The 26,167-nt window shown below is 41.8% G+C and overlaps 1 protein-coding gene across 3 annotated transcripts in view; it reads left to right on the forward strand.

The window, feature by feature from the left end:
- The window catches only part of atrnl1a (attractin-like 1a), a 225,085-nt gene that overhangs the window by 44,935 nt on the left and 153,983 nt on the right, over nucleotides 1-26,167 (forward strand). For 2 of the 3 annotated variants that reach the window (XM_078288841.1, XM_078288840.1), the window contains exons 11-18: nucleotides 5,236-5,320; nucleotides 7,520-7,731; nucleotides 9,836-9,954; nucleotides 10,985-11,101; nucleotides 11,748-11,880; nucleotides 15,740-15,927; nucleotides 18,429-18,642; nucleotides 20,939-21,130. In XM_078288841.1, coding sequence (XP_078144967.1) covers nucleotides 5,236-5,320; nucleotides 7,520-7,731; nucleotides 9,836-9,954; nucleotides 10,985-11,101; nucleotides 11,748-11,880; nucleotides 15,740-15,927; nucleotides 18,429-18,642; nucleotides 20,939-21,130 — 1,260 coding nt within the window. Of the gene's footprint in view, nucleotides 1-5,235; nucleotides 5,321-7,519; nucleotides 7,736-9,835; nucleotides 9,955-10,984; nucleotides 11,102-11,744; nucleotides 11,881-15,739; nucleotides 15,928-18,428; nucleotides 18,643-20,938; nucleotides 21,131-26,167 lie in introns of all 3 variants that reach the window. The other variant, XM_078288842.1, reaches the window with a different exon arrangement.

The raw sequence follows: 26,167 nt of genomic DNA on the forward strand, positions 1-26,167 counted from the left end.
GAATTTGTTTACAGAGCCGGCGTGTCTTAATAAAGTTGGAAACAACGCGGTATTGGATGCAGTGCTGTTTTTTTTTTTTTTTTTTTGAACCCCATAAACACTCGCAGTAAATGTGTGTATTTACATGTCCCTCAACGCAGCGCAAATCCAGCCCTCGCTTGACAAATACCATCATTTATTCATAAGCGCTCGTATCTGCAGATCTGCCCGTCCACCAGCGACTTCTCTCACTCACCGCAGAGACGGAGGAGGGTGGGAGGGAGAGAGAGAGAGAGAGAGAGATGTGAGGAAGGCTGGTATAGTGAGGGATGGCTGACAGAGAGAGAGAAAGAATGAAGGGAAAAAAGAGGAGGGCAGACAGGGAGAAAAAGGGAGATGTAAGGGTGGGAGATGGTGTATGAAAGAAGTAGGGGGGCAAAAGTCAGTCTGGTGCTGGTCTCTCGCCTGCCTTTGGAAAATAACAGTCTTCTGTGCGTGTGAGTTTCCATATCGCTGCTATTGAAGAAAACTCGGCATTTCCAAGAACGTAAGCCTTTGAAAATGAAGAAACAATCCATACTTTCAGATTCACACCCATTTTTAAATACACTGTGTTATGAAAGACTTCCATGGACATGTGAGTTATGTAATGTGGAAGAACACTCAGGATGAGAGAGTGGCAGTTTGACAGGTTTATTCAATCTGCAGGTTGGGAGCCAAGGAACTCAAAATCTGCATGATTACACAGAATTTTATAGTGTTGAATATTTATGATTGTGTCAATACAGATAGAATATAATAAAGCTATTCTTCAAGAAGTATAATGTCATACGTATGTACAAGACTGAACAACCAATGATAGTTCTAGCACTTTAAGGAGATGGGTAATACGAGGTGAGCACCTTTTTCTAGAAGACAACAAGTTATTATTTTGTCAAGGCCAATTGGTCAATGTTATGTCACGTTTCTGTAAGAAACACACAAGATGTTACTTTTAGAGATTAATCTTATAACGGTGAAGAGGATTCAGTATTCTTGAGTTTTAGGCACTTAAGGTGTAAATATGGGTCAAAAGTTACATATTAGGTGAGCATAGAATGTTGCTTAGTATAGGTACTTTTCCATTTCTTCCTCAACAGTAACTTTCTTTACTCATTCAGGACCATATGAACCTTCAGCCTTCAAGTGACAACGTGAAAATAACCAAAATTAGAGTTGCGAAGTTTTCACGTGACCACAGCAATTAGCAGTTAGCCTCTGCATCTTTCTTTTAAGATTATGTGCATGGTATTCCTACTTCATTAGATAATACACACTGGACTGAGGCATGTAGATGACTGCAGATCACAGGCTAAACTTCATAGCCTCATAATATTGTGAGCATGTTATGTGCCTGGGCCTAGAAGCACCCCAGTCTCACAGTCAATGTGGTTTATAGTGGCAGCCATGTTACTGCCACAATGCTGCTCCGTGGCTGTTGCTAAGTAACTGGTGATGCTACGGTGACTGCTCTTTGGAAGTTGGACCGCTCAGTCTGGTATTGTTATAGGGGGGCACTGTTACATTTGCAGCCAATGCTTGGGGCAGCAGCATAATACCAGTATTACACACAGGCCAACCTCACTCCATCAGTGGTTCCACTTGGAAACGACTCATTTCCATTCTTATCGTGGTGCTGCTAAACAGTCTGCAATCATCCGGAGAAAGACTCTACGGAGTGAAATCCATAGAACGGGCCAATATGGTCACTATTTAGCAAACTGAAAGTTACGACAGCTTTAGAGACAGTTTGAACCTGGGCCAAGATTAGAAATGCCTCAGAATTTCCCTGTCCTGTTCCCCCCTCTTCCTCCTTTTATTTTGTCCTGCTATTTGTACGCCTCCTCCTTGGCCGCTTCTGCTTCCTCCTCCTTCCTCTGCTTAGTTCTAAGTTTTACATATTGCTTACATTTGTCAACTTTCTCCATCCCACCTCCTCTCCTCACTTCCTTACTTCTTCTTATTTCTTCCCTTCTCTTTCATCCACAGACCGGTTTGTCCCCTTTTTCTATACTTTTCTCTCCTTTTCCCTGCATTCAAATCTCTCCTCTCCTCTCCTCTCCTCTCCTCTCCTCTCCTCTCCTCTCCTCTCCTCTCCTCTCCTCTCCTCTCCTCTGCCCTCTCTCCTCACTCCGGGTGGAGATAATTAATTAGTTCCACCTGTGGAAGTCACATCACTCCATCCCTTCGTTCCTCCCCGCCTCTGCGCACGCTGTGAGCGCGGGTCTTTGAGCACTAATTTGTTTTTGTTTTGCCACGCTAACCTTGGAGGGGAGACGCTGCGTTATTAGCTTCTTCTGCTCTTCTGCTGCCACACATTAGATTCAGGTCGACACGGAAGGCACTTTTCATTTGGGTTTAATTCTCCTCCCCCTCCAGCCCTCCCTCCCTCCCTCCCTACCTCTATCCTCCCCCTCCCTCTCCCCCAACCCTGCCTTCCTCATACTTCTAATTAGATTTGGGGGGAAAATGAACTCTAATTAAAAACGTAGCCCTCTCCAACCTGACACACACGGGCACACACCCACACATACACAAACATGCAGATGTAAACACTCAGAAACAGACACACACACACACACACACACATGGCACACACCACTGGAAGGCTCAGGGCAGGCTGGAAGCTCGTTTGGAAGACATTGGGTGGCTTGGTGTATTGGAGCACCAGACAGTAGCTGCTGCTCAAATGACCCCATCCCCCACAACTACCCCCCCCCCCCCCACCACCACCACCACCACCACCACCACCACACACACGCACACACACACACCCCGTACCCCCTTATTCATTAAGTCTTCCATTAGTGCAGATCAGATCAAACTGTCAATCAGCCCTGCCTGCCCGCCTGCTTCGATCTGGGCTCATGATTTCTCTCTCTGTCCCACCATGCATTATTAACACAGATTTTCTCATATCCTGAGAGGAAATTAAAATCTGTGTCGGTGTGTGTTTGTGTGTGTGTGTGTGTGTGTGTGTGAGAGAGAGACTGATAAATATCTGTACAGCCTGAGGTTCTTTGGCGGACAGCAGCTCCAGTTTCAGGGTGGTTGGTTAAGGTGTGTCCTCCCCCTCAAAAATCATTAGGAGGTGGTTAGGAGGCCTCAGTGTCTCATCAGTCAGCTTCAGTGGACCTGTGGTCGGAGCTCAGAGGTGTAGAGGGTAACCAGTTAGTTGCCTTGTTTCCACAGCAAGGCTAACTGGGACTAACTCCAATTGGAACACCGGATTATGAAATGTGAAGTTTCGGCCGTGTGTCCATATCACTTTTTACTTTTTACAGCTCTGGCTTCTTTTTCTTGTTGTTTCAAGGGAAAAGATGCAATGTTACAAAGCTCCCGAACAGCGCTGGAGCTTATTTTTACTGCCGGTAGTGCTGGAAGTGAAAAACATTTAAACTTTTAGCAAAAGTGCCGCGTGCTTCAAATGGTTTTCAGTTGTCGCATAGCAACAGCAGCTGCGACCAAGCACTTACCCCAAGCCTCCGCTGGCTGATGCTCGCTAAAGCAGAGGTGCCAGGTTGACGCTGGGCCTTATAGGTTATATTTAACTACAGCCCATCTGACAAAATAATAATAATTCTGTGGCAGTACTAGACTAGTGCTGAGGTCTTCATGTGCTTAATATGAATCATCACATCAGTCTAATACTTCCTGGGTTAAGATTTTTACCAATTTAGTCCAAAAAGTATTCACAATCTTGGTGAAAACTTGTGCTTCTTATCCAAATGTACGCCTTCCATGACATCATTGTCTTCACCCTATCAAACGCTCCCAGGTTTACATTCTGCTTGATCGTATCGGTGTCACTCTGATTGGCATGTTAATATGACTGACCTTTAACCCCTGCTAGTGATGAACTCATTGCTCCCGGAGCTGATTGGAACGACCCCCCCTCATCCTCGCACCGTGTCATCTGCCGCGTCCCTCGCTTTTAAACAAGTGCTCCCAATTAGCACACCGCTTAACGAGGTCGTTAGCAACCTGGCGTCCACGCGTCCCCGACTCCCCGGCTCTCCGTTTACGTTCAGGGAGGGCTCATCTGGCTAAATGGCACATTTACACTAACACACACACACACACACACGCACACACACACACACACACACACACATAGTCATTTCCATATTAATATAATGGGAGCACGTAGGGGTCATTAAAACATCAGAGAGTTGTAAAATCCAAATGGTAAAATACACAGAGTTGATAGCTCCACTGATAGTGGAAGAGAGACAGAGAGAGAGAGAGAGAGAGAGAGAGAGAGAGAGGGAGAGAGAGAGAGAGAGAGAGAGAGACAAGGTATCTGATGTGGTATTTGATGTGTTTTATGAAGTCATCTCCCAGGTTATCTCCCCTGCCTTCGCCGCATCACCATGATTTGATGTGAAAAGTTCAGGATAATGAGTTCTTGTCCTAAATGATGAAATCGGAGGGATGGACTATGGATCGGTCTCCGTCCGTTCATTCACGCCTTTGTTCTTTTTTTCATTGTTTCATTTGTTCATTTGTTCATCCATCCGTCACACGCAATATCTCAGACGCCCCTGATCAGATTTTGAAGAAACTTGGAGGAATGAATGTATCGCACTATTCCATTCTGGGATTTTCAAAATGACACTGATTGGGTACAGGTCAAAACAAGTTGACATTGCTACTGATTGGCCCATAAGAAAACTGCATCCTTTGTGGGGTCGACATGTTTCCTGTTGCCTTGTCTGTTTATGCATATTACTCACCTACTACTCAAGATTATTGCCTTAATGTGCACCCTCACAGGATGCTTTCTGAATATGCAGATGTAGCCGTACAATGTAGGCTTTTACTAAACTACTGTTAAACTTTGGCTCCACTTTTGGAGGAATTGTTTGAAAAAAATCAAGTTTTGCTCTTTTTTCAGCTGTTGGAAGTTGTAACAAATATTTTGGCAACTCATAATCTCTGTATTACTGATCCACCATATAGTATATATAGCGGATAGTACATATAGTTGCAGAATAGCCTAAATAAGTAGTTGATAATGGCATTTTGCAGTGGTCAGACAGACAGTGTGGAGTTTAAAGATTCCCAACTGTGGAACCACATACTGTTCTGATCCTCATTTTGGCTTGCTCACACACACACACACACACACACACACACACACACACACACACGCCACACATTCACAAACACACTAAACAGAATTGTGCACTGAAGATTGTGTGTGTTTCTCCTCAGCGTGTGATGAGTGGTCCGTCCTTCCCAGGCCGGGGCTGCACAGGGACGCCAACCGCTTTGGACACTCTGCTGTGGTCAGCAACCGGTGAGTCCCTCCCTTCCACACCAGTTGACTGTACTTCATCGTCGTGACTTCCAGTAGAGCAGTCACACACATTACAGCTGGCATTCTCACGGTTTGACATTGTTAATAATAGTGTCACATTTTATCGATCCCCGTCTGGAAATTCTGTTTTCACTCGCCCCCCCCTGCAGTGGGAGGTCAGATTACAGGTCAGCGACTGAACAGCCCCCCTGCAGCTCCTACAGATTTACTGTCTTGCTCATGGACACTTCATGCTTACAAAACACGGAGGTTTGAACCTGACACCTTGCTGCCCAATTACAGTTCTGCAGTGGAAACCAGCTATGCATTATTCCTTTGCACATATTGTTCTTAAAGTCTTCCTGAAGTTCCGGGAGCAGTGAGAGTCTGGGTCTACTTTTTCTCTATGTCAATCTCTGCTTTTCCCTCCACAGGTTATGGTGTAGTTTTGTAGATTTTCACTGATCTATCTCTTTATCTCCGCGTTATGTTTGGTTTCAGTTTTATTCAGTGCATTTCTCCCGTCACCTCCCCCCTCTGCTCGTTTCTTTCAAGCTCTCTTTTTAGATCTGCGGACGTTTCTTCTGCCTCCACCTCTCCGTAACTTTCTTTATCCCTCTCTGTGTATAGATATGTATATTGCATCTCTCCTCTCTTGTGGCGTGGCTCCATTCATATCTGTGGCGGTTTCTTTTGTCTCTCTATATATGTATCTCTCTACGTCTTGCTGTCAGGTTAGATATGTACTGTATATCTCTCTCCATTACTTCCACAGCTCCATTCATATCTTTGCAGTTTTTTTTTCTGTCTCTATATCTCTGTATCTGTGTATCTCTCTAGCCACTTTTACACAAAAAAAGTCAGTAAATTAAATTCCTTGAGCCTGGTGGTGTGGTTTCTGAAAGAATCTGAATGTGAGGAAAGTGGTTTTTGAATTGCTGAATTGTTGGCCGGGACCCATTTAGATTGCCCCTTAAAGGAAAAATCCACGCTTAAACACTTTAACACTGTTCATAAAAAAATACAAATAAATAGCTGTTGGTGGTGTACCTTGCATTCCTCGGCCAATTTTGTTGTTTGGTGGTATATTTTTCTTAATCCCGCGGGCAGGTGGCCAAACAACATGATGACGCTGAGATTTCTCAGCCCAGATACAATTTGATAGCAGAAAATTCTTCAGTAATCTAAAACATCAACAACAAACGTCAGGTTTTGGTGTCAGTCCCTCAGAATCAAAGAGCGAGGGCTTCTTTCTAGACTCACCATTTTGCACCGATGTTCAACAATCATACGGTGAGAAATCCATTGTAGAAGAAGAAGAGAAACCGATTTCTCCACTGACAGAAGCCTCAATAGACTATGTAGCCACAATTGATGCGACTGTCACTTTTTCTTTACTGGAATATCTCTCGCTCTGCTATGACTATCCCACAACTGAATGCACCAAGTTCACACCTGTTCTCTAGGGGTTGCAGAAAGTCCTTCTAGGAAATGTAGGAAATCATGAATTGAAGTAAAAGTGGATGGGACAGGTTGAGGGAAAGTGGGTACTCAATCACAACTCTTCATCACAAAGTAACGAGCATCATAGATTGATTGATTTATTGATATATAAGAGTGATAAACAACGCTGGCTTTTCCCTATCACATTAAAACCAGAAATCCAGGCTTCATATAATTTACAGAAGTAGATCGATAAAGATAGTTAAATAGATTCATTGCAAACATGAACATACCCTTGAATTTAAATGTACACAGGAGTCAAATGACAACACATAGAATAATGAGTGCAGTTGAGCTGGATTTTTGCAAGCATCTTTTACAAAGTTTGCTCCAAAATAGTTTCATGATATTGGAAAGTGACTTCTCAGAAATAATGGTCTGAGCCTTTAACACCATCCACCCACGAAAAGGTCATCCTCAAGTACCAAAATGTCAGCTTTAAACATCAAACAGCTTCAAACCATTTTTCCCCCTGTGTTTTTTATCCAAAAGGAGATCTGTGTTTATATTTGAAAGGGTCTCCTGTCTTAATATTTCTTTATCTCTCTTTGTCCATCGTTCCATGTATATCTCTTTCTCTTTCTTGTTTATAAATCTCTACATATCTTGACGTAACTCTCTATAACTTTTGCTATGTAAGTTTCCCTTGCCCCTATAATTCTGTATAATTCTGTCATCTCTCTGTATCTTCTTTAGCTCCATGTATATCTTTGGAGGTTTTTCGGGGCTTCTTCTGAACGATGTGCTGGCCTACACCCCTCCGTCCTGCCAGGCCTTCTCTGACCCGGTCCATTGTGCCGGTGCTGGGCCGGGCCTCCGCTGCCACTGGGTCAAAAGTGGCTGCGTCCCATGGGAGCCCCACCCACCCAGCCACATCATACCCGCTCCCTTCTGCCCCCCGCGGCCCGGTACGTGACACTAGACCCTGCCGTGTCTCTTTCATGTATTTGTATCTTTCATTCGTCCATGTCTTTCTCGCTTTCTTTCCCCTTAACTATTTTAACTGCCATGTCAACATACTTTCTCCCAAACGTACAGCACAATTTTGCATAAGCCTCGCTCCCAAAAGGCGTATTTTTCGTGAGAATAATAATTATTCTAAATGATTTGGCTTCTGAAGTTTGTTTGCATACCGTAATTGTGGGAACAAAAGGTCAATGCTGCAACAATTACCTCATTCCAAAGTAATTAGGATTGGTCTGAAAATCCACATACCCCCCCCCCCCCATCTCTGTTCCTGCCAGATGCAGATGCAGAGCTTTTGCAGGTATGCTGCTTCAGGCGAGCTCACTGCAGGTTTAAATGGAAAGTAATCATGATAATGGTTGCACCGGCGGTCAATTTTGAGTGGAGAACTATCACAGGTGGATTGACTGCCTTCATTATCTAATGAAAGCATGATCGACGTGATGACAGATTAACATTTAGTTGGTCACCGTTCAGCCTCTGTTTATAATCTCTCATTCAAGTCTTTGTTCAGTTGTGTGTATACGTTTGTCTGTGTGTTTTGTGATTTTGTCTGTGTCCTTGTCTATGTGTGATTATGTGGTCATGTGTGAACATGTGCCACCGGCAGCCCTGGAGGATGTAAACTGGTGTAGTTGGAATTTGGGATGCACCGATCAGGTTTTCTGGATATGATTCCAGTTTTCAACATTGTGATCGGCCGATCACCGATCCAGTCGCTGATTGAAATTATGCATTTTACCCAGACTTTCTACTAACAATGGCACATCATGTAAAAATGCACAGCAAGCATAAATAATGAAAATCCAATATAGCACTGTGTTTACCAGATTATTCTCATGGCTGCACGACATAGCTGGCCTATACATGTATAAATAAATACCCGTTAATCAAAGGTTTTATCCAGACATAGTAATTACATGTTAGTGTGTGCTTGACGATCGGGGTGCTTACTCACCTGTTGCCACTGCATGACATTGAATACTGCAATATTACGATCTCTGTCAGATATGTTGAATAATTGCCAGATGGATGACAAGCCTGCATTACTGGGGCGTCCTGGTGGCTCCTGGTGCCATTTAGGCTAAGTCCTGATCGCAGCGGCACGGGTTTGAATCCGACCTGTCCCCTTTGCAGCATGTCATCCCCTGTCTTTCTTGTCTCTCTCCACTGTAACTGTCCAATAAAGCAGAAATGTCCAAAAGAATAATCTTTAAAAAAAAAGAAAAAGCCTACACTACTAGCCTTCTGCTGACTGCTGCAAATTGGCTCATTTGGCTCACTTTCCTAATCTGGCAATTTAACCTTTTTTATTTTTTGATTGATTGTTTGGGCAGTTGAAACGATGATCACCTGATCACCGATGACCTATTTAGAACGATTATCGGCTAATTATGATCGGTAGCCGTTTGATCAGTGCATTCCTAATTGGAATTGAATATCCAGCAGAGTAATACATTATTTTATCAGAACAATAAGCAGGACAGTGTTCCTCTATTGGCCTGTCTATTGTAGGAGACAGAACTGAAAGGTAGATGTAGGGATGAAACATCCTACTTGTCAAAGAGAGTTTACAATGTAAACCACACATTGAAGAGCATGAATATGGACAAGCCAGATAGTCTAACCGAGTGAAGATCTTCAGGGATTACACATTATAAAGTTTTTCTTCCAATCTGCAATGCTTAGTCATGATTTCTCATCTATTACTCACAGCTTAAATTCCATCAGTTGCTGCATCATGCAGATCATCATGCAGAACATTTCAATTGAAGCTGACTTGTTGCTCCCAGTGGCACCAACATGCAGCTAAAACGCTCTACAGACTCATAAGTCGCTCCTCAGATTGACTGTAAACTGACATTTCTGAGTGAGAATGTCATTACTGTGTCACCACTACATTACTACACAGACTATAGCAACTTTGTAGTTATTACCATACAAATAATGTAAGTCATGCCTTGTGACTGGTCTGTTAAATTCTATGTTGTCTATGGCTCTGTGTGTGTGTGTGTGTGTGTGTGTGTGTGTGTGTGTCTGCTCCAGACAGTACAGACGAGCAGTGTTTCCGGTTCTCAGACTGTGCCAGCTGTACTGCCAACACACGGGGCTGTCAGTGGTGCGAGGACAGGAAGTGTATCTCTGCCTCCAGCAACTGCACCGTGGTGAGTCTTCTGGGCCTGTAGGGCCAGTGCAAGAAAAAAAACAAACATAAAACAATATGTCAAATATCAGAGTCATGCGCTAGGGTCCGCTTTACATGTTGGTAAATATAGTTTGTGAAGTGATAAAAAATTGACGATAAAAAAAACACAAAGAAGACTCCAAGGGGTTTACAAAAAAGAAAGACAGAAAGCAAGAAAGAAAGAAAGAAAGAAAGAAAGACTAACAACAAAAATCAAAATGCAACTGGATTTCTGCCACCTTGAATAAAAGAAATGAGTAGGTCATGTCAATTGTCCCCTATCCTGCTTATCAGTAAATAGCTAGTCTTACAGTCTCAGTCTTTGCTTCATCTAGGCATTGGTACTTAAACTTTGTCATTCTGTAATTGTAATGCTTGTATCAGTGCAAAGACTTTTCACTGATAGATCTGTAAGTGAAGCTGTTTCTACTTTTGGCAGAAGAGATTCAAGCATTCAAATTACTCTTCTCACCAAACCAATAGGATGAACTGCTTATTTGGTAATTTATGGAAAGTCTGAAACCAATCACTGTATTCACCTCTTTCATTATCTCACACACAATCCTTGGCTGACGTCCCCCGCTGCCAACAAGCCAAACTGTTAACAACTTACCATCTAGGACTCAGATTTACTCTCCTTTAATCAGTACGTCCTCTCAAGCATATAAAAGGGTCAAATTTAAAATGTAAAGTGTTATAGTTAAGATGTGATTGAAGATGTGATTTTGATATAACCTTTGCTCAATGCTTGTTTGTACTCTGCTTCGCTCATTGTGTTCTCTCTCTCTCCCTCTCTCTCTCTCTCTCTCTCTTTCCCCCTCTGTCTCTCTCCCTCTCTCTTTCTCTCTCTCTCCCTCTCTCTCTTTTTTTTGCATTTTCTGTTTTTTATATGTGTATCTGCATCTGGTTTGGTTGTTTGTTTGTGTGCCTGCGTTTGAATGCATCTATGTGTGTATGAATCTGTGTGTGTGTGTGTGTGTGTGTGTGTGTGTGTGTGTGTGTGTGTGTAGCTGACTCTGGAGCTGGCCCAGCAGCATGGCGGCGCTCTGTCTCTGTCTCCCCCTCCGTCCATGTTGTCTGAACATCAGCTGAGCTTGTGGAAGCACGGAGCCAGAAGGAGGGGACATGTGTGTATTTGACACTTGACACTTCCTATTAGGTTGCATCAGGTTGCAGTCAGACTGGAAGGAGAGCAGTCCCTTCCTAGTACTTCTTCCTTGACCTTGCTAATGTCTTGTTTCCACTGGGGGTTTATTACTTGTGTGGAATTCGTTTTATTGGGATTAGGTTATATTGAAGTTTGTTTCAGCAGTTTCTTACAGTATGTTATCCCCTCTGATAAGAAGAGTCAGCAAGTTTAATATGTTTCCTCTGAGGCTCAGATAGGTAAAGAAATGCAAATTTATCCTTAGCTTTTAAAAAAAAAGCTGTTCTTTTTTTTTGCTTTTGGGTCAAATGTCAAATGTCATTCCCTCTTGCTGTAAATGAGATCCATGAGGCACGCACAGTAAACATGACTTCAGTGAAAATGAACCAAGTCCAATCTCGAGATCTGATGGGCCTCGCATTGATTACTCTCTTCAGTCTCTGTGTTCTGTTTGGTTGCTTTGACTTTGGCTGACTCACTCAACCATCACACTCTCCATCTCCGGCTTTTGTTGCACGTTGTATTGATTTTTCAAGTTTACTGCATTAAAATAGTACATTGATGATAAACTATGAAATGGATTGGCATTGTTTCTTCTCTCTCTGTGTGTGTGTGTGTGAGAGCAGTCGGTGCGGGACTCCTCCAGGTGTAAGCGGAGGGAGGAGCAGGAGTGCTCCAGGCTGGCCAACTGCAGGAGCTGCTCCCTAAACCTCAACTGTCAGTGGGACCTACAGCAGCAGGAGTGTCACGCACTGCCTGGTGAGAAACACACTCACACACACACACACACACACACACACACACACACACACACGCACACATGCACACATACACAAACATACACATGCAAGCACACATACATGCAAAAGTACACAGAAATTAGTACATTTACATGCATGCATACATACATCAACCATCATAGATGCACATAAGCACGCATATACACACACACACACACACACACACACACACACACATGCTGCAGAACTGGTAAGTTGGTTTCTTCAGGTAGGTTGAGGCATGATGCATTAAAATCAAAATATGTGGAATACTTTAAATGCTGAGGATGTACATCCACACACACACACCCACACACAGACTCACACACACCCACGCATGCATACACAAACACCTGTTCCAAAGAAGCGGTTTGGCTCTTTCTGATTACCTGGGTGACAGCAGAGTGCTAGAATATGCCAATGATTGATCCATTATTAAGAGTCAGGCGGCGTGGCCTCCAGGGAGAACCATGTTTTCTCTCCTTCCTTTCTTTCTAGTCAATGTATTACACTCATTTTTCAAAGCTGCTGAAGGAGTGCAGTGTGCGTGCTAATAGTGTAGGCACACATAGTCATGTGCTTACACACACAGTGGTACACACACAGACATATGCACACCCGTACACAACACACACACACACACACACAGAATATTTTGCATGCTCTCACACAAATAGACTGCATATTCTTAGCGGTCTTCACAAATTAACACATTCATACATGCATGCAGGCATGTACACAGATAGATTACGCATGCATTCTAGCAAGCGTATATTCTGCACACGCAGTCATGCACACACACACACACACACACACACACACACACACCCTTCTCCAAATCCATCCACAAATATGCTCTCCACTCAGCTGCAAAAGGAAGTAGGCCAATTATAAGTGTTTACTTGATGTTCTGAAAATGGATCCTTGGCTGACTAACAAACTAAAATCCACAAAGTCCTCTGTGTTCTGCTCTGTTCTGAGCCCTTAGCTAACGCTGCTCTGAGTTTGACTTTGGCGCTAGCATAACTAAGGGCAAATGAAATACCCTCACTATTAGAATCCACAAAGATTCCCATCCCAAGCTGTTGTGTTGTGCTGGAAGCCTGGTAGTTAGCTCGTTCTGCTTTGAATCGGGAGTTTACGGTTGCTTTAAGCGGAGGTTTATATTGCGTATGCCCCTATCTCATGTCCACATCAAGGCTCCATTGCCTGTTACTCTGTTTTGTTATGAACTGTTCTGCTCTGTTGGTGAGTTGAGGTGAGGTGAGGTAGCAGGAGCTTGGAGCGCTGGATTATACTGTGTAGGACTATTAGGCCACAAAATCTGAGCTGTGGTAGCTGTGCTGTCAGATGTACACAGAGGTAAATTCATCACTGGGCTCCACGGTGTTACGGCTTCATGTGTGTTCGGATAAGACTGTGTCCCCAGACTTTGTGAATCGGTGTGATCAGGGCTACTTCCCGAAGCACCGTCTGGCTGTTTGACCCCGTTCTCCGACCTTCCTGTAAGGGGCAATGTTTGTGTCACTGGCGGGACAGAGGGAATAGAATAGAATAAAATAGAGCAGATTAGAATCAGCTTCATGCAATTCAATCATTCTTATAATTTCCTGTAGATAAAGGAATCAAATATATATGCCTAAAATGTAAAATGTGAATGTAAATGTAAATAGAAAGGAATAGAGCAGATCAACAGAACTGAACTGTGAGTGTGCTTGCTTTCGAAAAAGAGAGATCAATCTGGCATGTAGAATAGAAAAGAATAGAATAGATTACATCAGTTATCTAGGCATATAATTGTCTGCTCAGTCCTCAGTCTGGTCAGTACTATGATATGTTTATTATTACTCAGAAAAATACAAACTTTGAGTCAAAAAAACTGAATACATCAGTTCAGGGAAGTGTAAGGATAACAGCTATGGGAGTGTGTGTGTGTGTTTCTGTTTGTCTGTCCATCAGTATCACATGAACAAACAAAGCTTCTGTAGTTTATGTGAAGAAATATATTTGGAAAACAGTGCGTGGGTAAGATGAACTGAAGTAGTGGAAAGTGGCTCCACCTCCACCGCCGCTGCCGCTGTGGCCTTTCCTCCAGACACTATGTTATGACTAATTATTCTAAATGGCCTGACATGTTTATCTCTGGTTTTACACAAAGACTGAAACTTAATCCATCCATTTATTTTTATTCTCCTCCTCTCTCTCCTTCCCTCCCTCTCTCCCGCTCTCTCTCTCCCCCCCCCGTCTTGTTTCGGTCGATCGTCATCTAAACAGCCCTCTGTGGCTGGGAATAAAACGAACAAGAAAAATAAGGAAAGTAGGTGTTTTCTTTCTGTGCGATGAAAAGGTTTGCTGATGGAAGCCATTATGGGGCTGTGAATGTAATCAGTTCTGGAGTCCAAAATAAACAGTGGCGTTCAGTGGAGGCAGAATGACTTGTTCCTCCCTTTCATCCTGGCTAATTGAATGGCCTCTCTATCAGCATAGCCTCCAATGAAAGACTACCAAGTGACCCCGACAGGAATGAATTATGCGTGAATGTGTTTCTATGCGGGAGTTTGTCTGCCTGTCTTACTCGACCGATGTTAAAGGATAAGGCCGGTGTTTTTTAATGCATTGCTTACCGTCAACAAATCCTATGAAAATAACAAAATCAGTAATGATTTTGTTTTGCCAACAAGTCTCGTCCATGTAGCCGGTGCCCAATGAAGCCATGTCCCAGCAGCCATAGAACTCCATTGTATTAAAAAAATGATTAGCCATGCCGTTGCTCAGGGCAACATATTTCATCATCACGATGCACCGGGCCAGCCGACTTTTTCCTCAAACAACTTAATAAGCCGGCTGTAAACACGTTTGCGATCTCAGGAAAGTAGTTCCGTAGCACCGAAAATAGTCCCGCGGCGTAATGAAGAATTTGTTCCCATTTGAATTTGATTTGGTAATAACTACAACAGTCTCACTTTTCGTGGCGATTTTTAAAATTGAAACTATGTCTTTGTGAGCTGTATTTCAAGGTTTTTAGCTTACAATTGGAGCCAATGACTTCCGGGTTGACGGCTAAAAACGGTACGTGGGAAGTCAGAAAGTAACGTGAGTAGAGCAAACGCATTGTTGATTTTGTTATTTTCATAGGATTTGTTGACGGTAAGCAATGCATTAAAAAACACCGGCCTTATCCTTTAATAAAATCTTCAGTCACTGCGGATCTTCAGTTGTCTTGATCCATTTAAGGTTTCCACCATTTCTATCCCATTTCTAAACTCTGGAATTCTTACTCTAACTCTGGTGATCCATATAAAGTCAATACCAAGCAAGAGTGCGGTCCACTGATCTAATATAAAAGTCAACAATTACATCAGCTTGTTACAGTTAATCCAATAATCTATATTAAGTATTGGCCACATAAACAGGAAATATTACCCGGGACACACAATATACCACATTATTGGAGTCTCTGATTTTCTCTTAAATCTCTTAAATATTCTTGGAAGAACAGTTGAGTTTCCAAGCCATGACCTCAACTCTAGTTTCCTCTGGCATTGCACAGTCAGAGGCCTTAACTGTCTCCACTCCCCTTCACACCTGGCATTAACATGCATCTCATATCTGGATTATTTTACATATTATGTTGCTGGATTATATTTACACCTGGCATTTAAATATGTCTCTTATATACAGTACAATTTTATTAAAGTGTCCTGACAGTCGGATCTTCAATGCGTCTTGAGTGCATTTACACCTGGATTTTATGCGTTTTTGTGCGATCTGATCAGCCAGGATGCATGTTGATGCCGGGTGTAAAGGGTGTGTGTGTGTGTGTGTGTCCCTGTGTGCAGGCCAGCTGTGTGGGGAGGGCTGGCACCATGTCGGGGAGGCCTGCCTGAGGATCAACTCCAGCAGAGAGAGCTATGACAACGCCCAGCACTACTGCAAGAACCTTGGTGGAAATATTGCCTCGCTGCTCACAGACAAACAAGTCGATTTTGTTCTGGAGGAGCTACAAAAATACCAACTACAGGACAAGGTAGGTGGTATTGTCCCAAAATAGACTTATCAAATGATGTATTTATAATAAACTGTTTTTCATACAAATAAAAAAATGTAACACTTAAGGTGAGACCATGTTATTCACACATTCATAGTACCTGGATTGGGGCCTCCTAACAAGGCAAGTTGATGAATATAACATGAGGCTGTTATGAAGCTTGTATTCATGCAGTGTAACTAACTAGGTTTCAAGTGATGTTCAACAGTACCTGTAATTATCATGTTGGTATGTAATATACAGTGCTGAAATAAAAAAAAAAAACATAGTGTCTGCACAGTCCCAGGGTGCCTTTGTGGCAATGTGATATAAATGCAATTAATGAGCTGTTTATTTTAATGGGGTCCCAACTTTTTGATCAGCTGACTTAATTTGTTCTGTGGAGAATACAGTCAGGCTTCCTGGCTTGCTAGTTAATGTTGGCAACTGAATCATTAGCAAACCTACCTTACAGCACATCACATACATAGAAGCACTGCTTATATAACAATGCAATTTATTATAAAATGGCAGGGAATGATTTAGCTATATATATCTCCATACATCACTGTGTCACAGCAGCACCCAGCAGTGTGTTCTGTTGTGTGACGCCATCAAAGTTAATTTGCATACAAGCAGAGGATTGTGGGAGTTATGTGAAAAATTGCAGCTAAGATGTGAAGATTTACATTTACGGTTACATTTTCACAACAACTTTTACCTCCTTTAATTAATTAGATGCTGTTATGTACAGACTTGATTTGTCAAAATGATTTCTAAAACACTGTGATGAGGTTTGATAGCACCCAGGTATAGAGGAGTGAAATTTCCCACCTTCAGCTTCCTGATGTGACTTTGGCTCTTAAAGACCATGGCGACGTGGCAAAAATACATTACAATATTCATACTTAGCCCACCATGAAGATGCTAGACACAGAGTTCAGCTTAGTCATCACTTTTCACCATAGTGAACCCAGATGGCTCAAACAACTTGCAGGCACGATATGAGTGGTGTTAACACATCCTTGTGCACTTCTTGGAATGAGTCCTTTTCAATGAGCCATAGAAACTGTCAAACACCCATTGAACACACATGCATGTGGTTTGTGACAGATCAATCACCCCCGCATGGAGTGAAATGTTGACTTGTAATGTTTATGTGGAAATGTCATTTGAGAAGCCGGAGTGTCAGACCTGCTCGGACCACACACACACACACACACACACACACATACACATTCACACACAAACTTTTTGATAAATGTGCAGTGTCAGGCGAACCAAAAGCAAATATTTGACTGCTGTTAATTGAAGGAATGTGTGGATCTCTCTCTCTCTCTCTCTCTCTCTCTCTCTCTCTCTGGATTGAGAATTGCAGAAGTGCCTGTCTGTTTTTGAAGATAAACTGTTTTTTTTTTAATAAAGCCTACCTTTGATGCTTTTATGTGACGATGATGCTAAAGCTTTTCTGTTGTCATTGCACCCTAAGAAGCCTGATATTCTCCAAACCGACAATCAGCACAATTTTACTTTCTTCTCCAAAATTCAATTATTTCTCCCCCGCCCAGATAGCAAAGGATTTTCAACAGAGATGCTGAGCACACACACAAACACACACACACATACACACATATATGTGTACACACACACACACCCATCACCCGTACACTTGCTGTATATGCACACACACACAAATGCCTACATATGTACACACACGCAAGCACAGACACAATTATGAACAAGTATTTCTCGAAGTCTCTCTCTCTCTGATAGCTCAAACTTTATGTGTTTGTATATTTTTACGCCATGTGCCGTATCACAGCTGATGGTAACTATTTATGGATTCCTTGCAGGTAAAACTTTCGCAGACCTTATGGTCTATTATTAAATAACTCAAACTATCATACATTTACCAAACTGCACTTAAATAGCCTGCCATAATTACAGTTCCTTCTCAAAGGCTTTATGAGTTTGTGTTGCCGTGGATTTTAATGTGTCTGTTTTACAACAATTACAGTAATAACAGTAGTAGTTACCCAGAGTTACCCAGCCTTCTGACTTTTCCTTTTGGTTTAGTGCTTCAGTAAATGCTAGGTATTGGTGTTATCATTTTTGCACACACTTTGGGTTATTGTTCTCTCTAATGCATCTTTCCCTTCATCATTCCCTTTCCAGAATTCAAGAATTACTGCTTTTTTGCCATTTCAACCAAAATTTCAAGGAATTTGCCCCTGTGCAATCATGGTACACAGATATATTAAACACAATGTAGAATATCCACCACAAATGCCAAAAAACAGCAGTGTAGAAGTATAAAAGCATAAAACTACAAGAATAAGATGAGAGAAAATTACAAAAGAAAGTAGGCTATTTTTCCCATTTTCTTGTTTCAGATTTCCATGTCTCTGTCTTCTCCTCTCTGTCTTGTCTATTCTCTCTCTCTCTCTCTCTCTCTCTCTCTCTCTCTCTCTCTCTCTCTCTCTCTCTCCCTGCCCACACAGAGGTTATCTCCGTGGGTCGGCCTGAGGAAGATCAACGTGTCGTACTGGGGTTGGGAGGACGCCTCTCCCTTCACCAACAGCAGCCTGCGCTGGCTGCCCGGAGAGCCCAGCGACTCGGGCTTCTGTGCCTACCTGGAGCGGGTGCAGGTGGCCGGCCTTAAAGCAAACCCCTGCACCGCCACCACCGATGGCCTGATCTGCGAAAAACCTGCTGGTGAGAATGAGTGAATGACGGGGAGAGAGGGGAGGAGGAGAAGGTTGAAGAGATAGGTTAGAGGAGAGGATAAAACACAGGCTACACATCATTTTCAGCACATTAGGGAGTGTAGTTTAGGGCAAAATGCACCTTGTGTTACTTTGTTACACAACAAATGCATATAGTTGGAAAGCAACACAAGATTTACTCTCCTAAACGCAGGTATGGAAACAGTACCAAAATATCCTGTGGAAGTGGAAGTAAAATTACTGGTGTAAAAATAAAAAGTTGCTCAGTTAAAATGTTACTCAAAGCAAAAAAAACCCACATTGTTACATATAGTCTTTCCAATGTAAAAAGGACTAGAGGGCAGACAGTTCAACATTTGATATTGCACGTAATTTAAAATGTACAGTACTTCAACACTGGTGCAATACTTCAGTCAAAACATATTTAATTAGCAGGCACTCTGAGAGCGTGAAACTCTGCCAACGATGAACAATTCTCCAAATTGCTGCTACGCCCAAAGACATACATCACTTAAATTTTAAGCTTAATTGATTTCTTGACCCAGCTCACATACCCTGAGGATTTGGAATCAAGTCTCTATCTCCATTAGTTTCATAGTTATGGGTAAAAATGGATAATTGTCTAATGGCAGAAATCCCAGATCCACATCACCACCAAAATCTTATCAGTTATTCCTTGGATGGAGGCTTGTCTGTTCATGGAAATCCTTTCGTACATTTTTGAGATATCCTGCTGACAGACAAACAAACAAACTAACAAGGGCAAAAACATAACCTCCTTGGCGGAAGTAAGTAAAAGTAAAATTATCAAAATAGTAGAAGCACACAAATACGCTACATAATTATAGTAGCAAGAGTTAGAGAAATTTGGTTCTTCCACCATTGACACAACACTGTCTTACTCTTTTTAAGCCTGTTCCTACCTGGAGATGGTGCTTGTTCCAGGTCTCATAACCAAATTGTGTGCTGCCAAGATGGACGGACTGAATAATGAGAAAGGGGAGGAAAAGGATGGAAGAGGGAGAGAGAGAGAGTATGAGCTACAGTCTGCAAAGGAAGGCTCTGAGGAGAGAGAAGAGAGGGAGAGAGATACTAGATAATTAATAGAACCACACAGAGGCTGCATTAAATTCACACTTGTGCCTCTTTGTGTTAGTGAAGTCCTCTCAGGACTTCCTTTACTGTCCATTACTTAAATATACAACTACCTTTTTGTCCTTTGTTCGATTTTACCAAAATCTACTGACAGTGGCAGCTGTTTTTGCATTAATTTTGCATCTATCCCTAATAAATACTGCACACAATTCTTTCTGGTATGTTATAAAGTAGAGTTGAACTTTTCAGAACAAAATCTTAATGTCTCTCATCCTACTAGTTACCAGTCCTTTGGTTGTGATATCTCACAGTTGAGCAAAGACCAAAACTTTATTTTTCAAAACAATTCCTCTTGGGATGCATTAAACAGCAGGGCTTCAGTGGTTGTATATGTAACTTTATAGTGCTGTTAAGCACTATGAGCATTAATTAATTGTACTTAATGAGACTACGGTGTATTTAATGTAATCACGCTTACTGTGTACTTCACTGCACTTACATTTATAGTGGAAGGCTTTATTTCCATATTGCATTTTAGAAAGATTTTGCTACTTGAGATGCATTAGACACCATTTCAATTCTATCCTCAAAAATGACTCACAACTTCTAACCCATACATTGCTTTACTTTCATGCTCACAATCATTTTTAAGAGAAGGCATCAACTTTTTCAAATGATGTGTATGATGATATTGCATTTGGGAATTAAACTAAGGTTTGACCAATATTGGTTTGCGAAGGTATTTACCAATATTTTTGCACTGAAGCTGCGGATAGTTGATATTTCGTAATGATATTTAATATCTTTCGACCATTGTTATATTGTAAAATTACAAAGCTCTCCACTGAAACCCAGGCAAATGAAATTCCTTTAGGGTCGGCAGCTCCTCAAGGCTGGGTGACCCACTGCACCTATTCAGATAGGGGAAAATCTGCGATACATTACTGCCTTTAACTGAAGAGTTAATCAACAACAACAAAAAAACATTATTGAACAATTAAATCAATAAAAAAAATGTACAAAGAAAATATAATTTCATGTTAGGTTTTACAGACTGTCAGGGAGGAACCTCCATCATATCGGCAGTGGACGATGCTGATATCTCATATAACTAACCCTAAATGAAACCCCTCAGTAATTAACTTCACCTCACGTCACTTCCTTTACTCTCATCTCTCCCATTTCCTCAGCGAGTCCTCTGAGCCAGAGCGCCCGTCCCTGCAAGACCCCCTGCGCGCTGAGGACCAGCTGCGCCAACTGCACCAGCCAGGCCATGGAGTGCATGTGGTGCGGCGGTACGCAGCGCTGCGTCGACTCCTCCGCCTACGTCATCTCCTTCCCCTACGGCCAGTGTCTGGAGTGGCAGACCCAGGACTGCGGCGGTGAGAGGGGGAGAAATGAAGAGGGGGGGAGGGGGAGGGGGGATGGAGGGATATTATGTGTCAGATTGGGGTCAGGAGTGTGTTTTTGGTGTGTGTGAGCGAGAGAGAGAAGGCAGACAATGGGAAAAGGATAGATAGACAGATAGATAGATTGATAGAAGAAGAGAGAGATTCAGGAAAGACATATGACAGATGCTGTAGTGCATTTCATATAGGTTTGATTTAACTGACCTTTATTTAACCAAGTATGCTTATTAAGTTGAGGGAAAAGGAGTGATAGATAGATAGATAGATAGATAGATAGATACTCACAAATAATGTAGTCACTTTCTCTTTCTCTTTCACTTTTTCTTACTCTTTGTGACGGCCTTTCCCCAGTGTGGATAGAGTACAATGTGTGAACAGAGAGTCATTATAGACTCCTATTGATCCCTTTCTTATCAGCAGTCAGGTCTCTCTCTGGCTCACACACACATATACACACACATATAGACACGGACAAACTCAAACACGGCACCTTTGCCACCTCTCCCGTAGGTACAGGGCAGAAAATCGATGACCTATATCGACATGCGACAGACTCAATATGAAGTCTCGGCTTTCCTCTCATATTAAAACCACCTTGGAGATGCTGGAGGCATTTGTTTCGCTGTCCTGCTCCTCCCTCGGAGTCACACACTGAAACTGTGGTTCTGTGTGTATGCATGTGTGTATATACAGTATATGTGTGTGTGTGAGAGGGAGATCAGTCTTGTAGATCTCTTCACACCAGATAATGGGACTGACTTTGCTATCAGAATAGACAAAATATATACATTCCAACCTGATCAATGGATGTTAAATTCACATAAAGTCTGGCTTGTTTTACATGGATTGTTTCTATTGATCCATCTTGCATGGCACTATTGCATCTATACATGGAATTTACTAAGTGCATTGACTTTAGTACGATTCTTACACTGCTAAGGTTTTATTTTTTACTTCTTCTTAGATTTTTTTCCGTTTTAGCAGGCTATATTTTTCACTCCGATAAATGTCCCCAATGCTCCACTACATTTATGTAAGACCCACAGTTACTAATTACTTTGAAGAGGAGGGTTTTGCATACTAAACTGCAACTGCACTGTTTGAAAACATTAATGTGGAAATTGTTTTCCCCAAAAGGATGCATCCACATAAAAAATACAGGCCTAATCAGAATTTCAATGGGTTATACTTTTTTCTTAAATATAAAACTGCCCACCAGTTCTGCTATATGAGTCTGAGAGCATGCAATTTCAAGCCGTTTTGAATGTTTGGCTGTAATTTTAACATGTGTCACATTGTCAGGGAAAATTATTCTTTTCTGGCACTTATTCACCAATAAACAACTAATTTGCATTTTTAGTATTCCTTATTGAAGCCAATGGGTAACGATAGCTACCAAACTAGCTTGAGGCTAACCAGCCTGCAGAGAATGCAACTAGGAGTGCCAACAATACGAATGAGCTAGCCCGAGCTAATGATATTCATTGATTTTAATAAGGGACATTAACAGTGGTAGACATTTTATCTAGACACGTTAAGGGAAAATATAGCCACAGTTCATTCTGCAATGCAACAAGTGCCTGGTGAAGAAAAAAAATGAACAAAATGAATGTTAAAAATGAATGAATAAAAAATAACAAGCTAAAATCCAAAATGTCAAAGCATTCCACTAAGGCATAACTTTGATGCTTGTGTTGTGTGTCAATGTGTTTCACAAATATTCAATTTGTTGCAGAGCATCATTGTTTCGTGTTAGGAGAAGTTAAAAAAAAATAACTTTAAAAAATAGCTTTCAGACTTTGTCTTTGTGTTTGGTGATTATTATTCCGTGCTGTAGCCAGTCGTCTGTGGGTGCAGACAGCTCTCCAGCCTACTCTTACCATGCCAAGATTGTTTCCCCCTCTTTCATTTTACCTTTAGTGCTTACTTAATGGCGTCTTTTCCCCATCTCCCTTTCTCTTTTATTATTCATATCTCAGTTTCGGAGGCAGAAGGTGTGTAGGAGGCTTTTGTTCTGCTCCTTTTTACCTTTGTTGCTCAAAATACGGCCATGTATAATATGACACAATGCAAGGATATTTTATTTTCAGGCTGTTCTGAAATTGTTGCTCTTTTACTTTCCGTTACCCCCTGTTTACTGTTTCCTACTTAAGTTTGCGGCTCCTCTCTCTTGTTTATGCATTAATGATGTCTTGTTTTGGAGACCAGAAGGACACTGGCTGCACTGTAGGCTACAGCTGAAGGATTCTTGACCTCAGCATTAGTAGCTGCTCTTTAGAGAAGCATTGCTAGTCCCAGGATCTCATCCGAACTGGGTCATTTCTTCATCAGATCATTTTGGCCCAAGGCTTCGTATATCGTTCCCATTTCTCTTGTAGGCTGGAGGCACGCTACACCACTCTGCAGGACTTCTTGAAATAATTAGCTCCAGTGTTGCCCTCGCAGTCAAATTTTGAAGTTTTGGGTTGCCTTGGAAAGCCTCTTTGAAAAGCATTTTTTTTTACGATCCCAACCTAATTGTAGTGTACTCTTCGTCTTATTTTGAAATGGACTATGCCTCTCTGCCTCTGGAGTTTGGTCGTCCTTGCACGTTTTGCAGCTGTAAGAATATGGCAATAAATATGGCAATTGTAAATTAACTTTTAAGTTTATTTTCAACTTTTTTATCTAGTTGTTGTTGTACAGCAGAGTATTTCTCCTCTGCGTAGCTTGTGAGGACAGTGTTTGAAAGCTATAGTGTGTAGCCATTGTAAAAACCCTCCTTCATGCATTTATTCTGAATCTATACTGTTAGTACTGCAGACAGTTATCTCTTGAATGTTGTACAGTAGATGGAAAGATACAGCGAGGCTTGATGATTTTCCCAAACAGTTCCTTTTGGGGATGGAGCCAAAAAAGCAGCATGAGCTCGGCAAGCATGCGGTAAAAACACACTCAAAGTACAGTAACGCACTGTAAAGTTACAAATGAAGCCGTTACGTTCCAGTAATGGTCCAGTTCATTTGTAACTTTACAGTGCGTTACTGTACTTTGAGTTTTACTGCAATGCATTTAAATGAACCATACTTCACTACATTGTACTTCATGGCGCTTCAATTTACAGTAGAGAAGGTTTATTTCAAAAGCATTGTGTATTTTGGAAGAAAATTTGCTATTTTGCCTGGAGCTCATCAGGAAACGTTTCAAAAACACAGATAATTTCAACTTAGAAAACAGGACTGTTTCGTAAGCAACAGGCTTCTTCACTGGCTGTCTGTAAGGTGAACTACGATGTGTTGGTTAGACAGAGGTCACTGACTGCAATCAGATTATAGTTCAACATGGGGTTCAAACCATGAATCTCACTCTCACACACACACACACACACACACACACTTGCACATGCACACACGTACCACTAACCACAGCGGGAGACCAGATGATAGTTGTGTTGTTGTTGCTGACATTGGCTTTGCTGCAGAGAGAAATAGGCTTATTTTCTCTCAGGCTGTCTTCAGAAGAAGTGTGTGTGTGTGTGTGTGTGTGTGTATGTGTGTCCAACATATGTCTGCTGTATTGTAGCTCCACATGCTAGGGGAAAGGCAAAGAGGCAAGGCAGCTTATGGCTTTTACACTTGATGTATTATGTACGTAGGCTCACAGATCTGTATGCCGCTGGGTTCGGCGATGCTAACTGTCAATTGTGACGCTACTGTAGAAGCAAATGGATTACACAAGATGAAGCCAGACGATACGTGCTATCCAGGGACGCCAAATATCAGCCCAATGTGATGAACAGAATATGGCAGCGAGAAGATTGTGCTGAGAGAATTTTTGATAAGACGAAAATTCCCCCAGCAGAAACAAGCAATCCTTTTATTTGCTAGAACAAGATAGCCTGAACTCCTCAGAACATTTGTCATCCTATCTGTTGTGTTAAGATATTCTCCAGGCTGTGTCTGTCATCTCAACGCCTAACAAATCGACGGCGGTGAATTAGCCCCGTCAATGAACGACGGCTCTTTTTCCAATAAAATTATACATTTTTGGCTGGTTTTTTTTGAAAGGATTCGTGAGGTATGAGTTGTTAGTCTATCATGGAAATGTGTACTCAGGATTATTCTATTCACGACACACAAAAGTATGGTGGATATTCTCTATATTTCATTTCCGCCCGCTAAAGGAGCCGACGTCGGAGAAATGTTGTGCTTAATGCCTCTTGTTGACAGAACTCGAAGGCGTTATGGCTCTCCGTCTCCAAGTGACAATAGACAGTTCTGAAAGTTTCAGCGACTGATGCTTTGTGGCGCCGGCTAAGACACAAACCCATGTCCTCTTGGATTTGACCTAGTTACCACATTTGTTTCTATTCTACTCATTGTCGCTCACAGAAAACCTACAGAAAACCTACAGATATGGAATTCTCTGACTTTGGCAATAATTATCATGAATATTTATAAATAGGTGTTCATCAATGCTCATATCCCCCATTTTAAGATGTTAGATCCTCCTCTATGACTGTGAAATAAGACATCTTAAATATGACTTAAGAATCTGTAGTAGTTGTACTTATAGGTTGTGGACATTGATCTCTGAATCCTCTGTCAATGTTCAGTGGCTCAGTGTCAGGTAGTCTGTAATGCTGAAATTCAGCAATCATTCATATTCAAATTGGCACTGTTTCATACATATATTTAATCTGCATTGTGGTATATTGTAACGAGGAGAAATTAATTTATATTTTGTGCCTCTTCTCTCTACAGTTTGACGTCATGCCCTGTTGTCAGTACTTCATAGTGTTTACTTTGCTGCCAAGCCATGTACACAAACAGAGTGAGGACAGAATAATCACCCTTTTTCAAAGAAATTACAGAAGCATTAACCAAACATTTAAGTGGAGTGATTTCAGTGCATAAATCACTGTCATTTTCAATCTTGACAGTATCCGCAAAGGAAAAACAGCTGGCGGTCAACAATCAGTCAACAGTTTCATCTCTGCACCGTGATTAGAGCACATATTAGATTTGATCA

This window comes from Centroberyx gerrardi, chromosome 15 (assembly GCF_048128805.1).
Source record: "Centroberyx gerrardi isolate f3 chromosome 15, fCenGer3.hap1.cur.20231027, whole genome shotgun sequence".
NCBI lineage: Eukaryota > Metazoa > Chordata > Actinopteri > Beryciformes > Berycidae > Centroberyx > Centroberyx gerrardi.